The sequence below is a fragment of the Nematolebias whitei genome, chromosome 2 (genome assembly GCF_014905685.2).
Source record: "Nematolebias whitei isolate Nwh7 chromosome 2, NemWhi1, whole genome shotgun sequence".
In the NCBI taxonomy this organism is placed as follows: domain Eukaryota; kingdom Metazoa; phylum Chordata; class Actinopteri; order Cyprinodontiformes; family Rivulidae; genus Nematolebias; species Nematolebias whitei.
In genome coordinates, this window is record NC_056499.1 from 52,471,303 (window position 1) to 52,473,926 (window position 2,624).

Here is a 2,624-nt window from a genome sequence, read left to right on the forward strand (position 1 = left end):
CCCCCCCCCCCCCCCCCCCCAATCTCTCTGATCTGCTACAATCATATGTCCCACCACGTTCCCTGAGGTCAGCGGACCAGTTGCTCCTCACAGTTCCAGGAACTCGTCTTAAGCGCAGAGGTGACAGGGCCTTCTCTGTAACAGGACCAAGACTCTGGAACGAGTTACCTCTGCTTGTCAGACAGGCCCCCTCCCTCTCGGTTTTCAAGTCCTGTTTAAAAACTCACTGCTATTCAGTAGCTTTCAACACCAGATGATCTGTGTCTTGAACCTGTATGCTCCACACTGGTTTGTCGTCATTATCTGCATCGTTTTTATGTCTATATTCTGATTTACCTCATTTTGTATTTTGCTTTGTGTGTTACATGTTGTTTTGTCTGTACAGCACTTTGGTTGGCCTTGTAGCTGTTTTAAGTGCTTTATAAATAAAGTGGTATGGTATGGTAACATATGAACTAAGAAAAACATCAACTAAAAATACACTAAGCACTAATAGCAAAAAAACATTACGCCGAACAGCAGCACAAACATGAGCATGAGTCTGTGTGAGCAGATGAGCACGCATGAACACCTCAACATGAAAAAGATCAGCAGCAACATGATGTGATTTTTCACAGTGATTATTCTGGTTAGACATTCATGAGTCCAACAGCCTCAGGGTAGAAGCTGTTCCTCAGTCTAGTGGTTCTACACTTAATGCTCCTCAACCTCCTTCCTGAGGGAAGCGGGGCAAAAAGTATGTGTGCTGGGTGAGTATGGTCCTTCATGATGCAGGTGGCCCTCTTCCTGCATCTGGAGGTGTAGATGTCTGTGATGGTGGGGAGACTGACTCCAACAGTCTTCTGTGCAGCCTTCACCACTCTCTGCAAAGCTTTTCTTTCTGCAGCTGTGCAGCCTCCATGCCACACGTTGATGCTAGAGCACAGGATGCTTTCCACTGCACTCCTGTAGAAGAAGGTGAGGAGTGAGCCTCCCAGACCAGCTCGTCTCAGCCGCCTGAGGAAGTAGAGTCTCTGATGAGCTTTCTTGATCAGGCTGGTAGTGTTGTTGCCCCAGCTGAGGTTGTCATTCATGTGTACACCCAAGTACTTGTAGCTGGAGACCACTTCCACCGCAGATCCTCCTTGCAGATCCTTATTATGCTCATATTAAGCTTATTTCTGCAAGTTTCAGCTTTTCTACTATTTCAGCTACTATATAGCTGTTTATGGTAATTTAAGCTTCTTCAGCCAATTCCACATTTTTTTGCCCCAATTTCAAAATTTTTCAGCCTTATACACCAAAAATGAGCTCTCTCCACTTCCATCTGGTAATTTCAGCTTCTTTCTGCCTTTTTTTCAGCTACTTTTCAGCTTTTTTCAGGAAAATTTCCACTTGTTTGTGCTCATTTCTGCTTATTTAAGCCTAATTGGGCAAGCATGTGTTCTTTCAGAATTTTTTCTGCTAATTTAAGCTAGTACTACCTTTTTAGCTAGCATTTTAGCATTTTTTTTAGATAATTTGAGCTGTTTTCAGATAAATTAAACTGTTTCATAGTAATTTCTGCTACTTTCAGCATAATTAACTTATTTCTGCTAAATGCAGTTTGTTATGCTCCTGTCAGATTTTTCTGCTATTTCAGCTACTATTTAGCCGTTTTATGTTAATTTCAGCTTAGCTAAATTCCTAGTTTTTGTGCTAATTTCTGTTTATTCAAACCTAATTCAGCAAATACGTTTTTTTTTTCTGCTGTATTCTGCTAATTTAAGCTTGTTCTCCCATTTCAGCTACATTTGAGCATTTTTTTTTAGCTGATTTCAGCTGTTTTTCAGCAGGTTCTTCAGCAATATGCATTCCCATTGCATTTTTGCAGGAAATGCAATTTCTCTAGCTATACTTATGTTATTGTAATTCAACAGGTTTAGAACTGTTTTTCTAAGCCTACACTTAAGTAAAATGTTGTGCAGGTAAAGCTTTTAAATATAAATGCACATTTCTCTTCAGGTGTTTAAATCAATACTTTGAGCTCCTGTTCGGCGCATATTACCAATACACATTACCTTAAAAAGACACACCATATTTTGGGTTTCTGGAGGTCTATAGTGAATCAGAGCATTAACAGCTGCTCTGAGAGAAAAGCACAACTCACGTCACAGTCTCGAATGGCGTCCATAGCTAGCAGGTCATTGCCGTGGCGAAGCTGGAACTTCACCATGCTGGTGGCAGCCTGCAGAGCTGTAAGCTCCGCCTCCTGCTCTGTGCCCACCTCCTTCATGAGGTCAGTTAGGAGCAGAGCATATTTACTCATTCTCTGGATGGGCTTCAGCAGGTAGGACGACAGGTCCATCTTATCTTCCAGTTCCAACTGCTTCCACTGCCACAAAAGGGGCAGGGTTAAAGGTCAGAGGTCACAGTGAGTCCTCGAAGGTTAAAGGTCAGAGTACGCAGGAAGCAGTTCTTACCCTGAAGAAGGAGTGACCATGGTTGGCCAACAGGGCGTCAGACTTCGGTTTGTTCTTGCTGTACAGAGCGTAGAGACTGAACTGCTCCTCCTGCTCGACAAACACAAACACCGTGTCAGAGACAACACAAACACACACAATGTGTCAGAGACAACACAAACACACACAACGTGTCAGAGACAG

At 42.8% G+C, this 2,624-nt stretch overlaps 1 protein-coding gene across 1 annotated transcript in view; it reads right to left on the bottom strand.

Annotated features, from left to right (window-relative positions):
• Positions 1-2,624, bottom strand: part of LOC119424825 (rho guanine nucleotide exchange factor 40) — a gene marked incomplete in the record, with an annotated part of 86,080 nt that overhangs the window by 21,657 nt on the left and 61,799 nt on the right. The window contains 2 exon segments of the mRNA XM_037692330.1: positions 2,129-2,353; positions 2,442-2,531. Coding sequence (XP_037548258.1) covers positions 2,129-2,353; positions 2,442-2,531 — 315 coding nt within the window.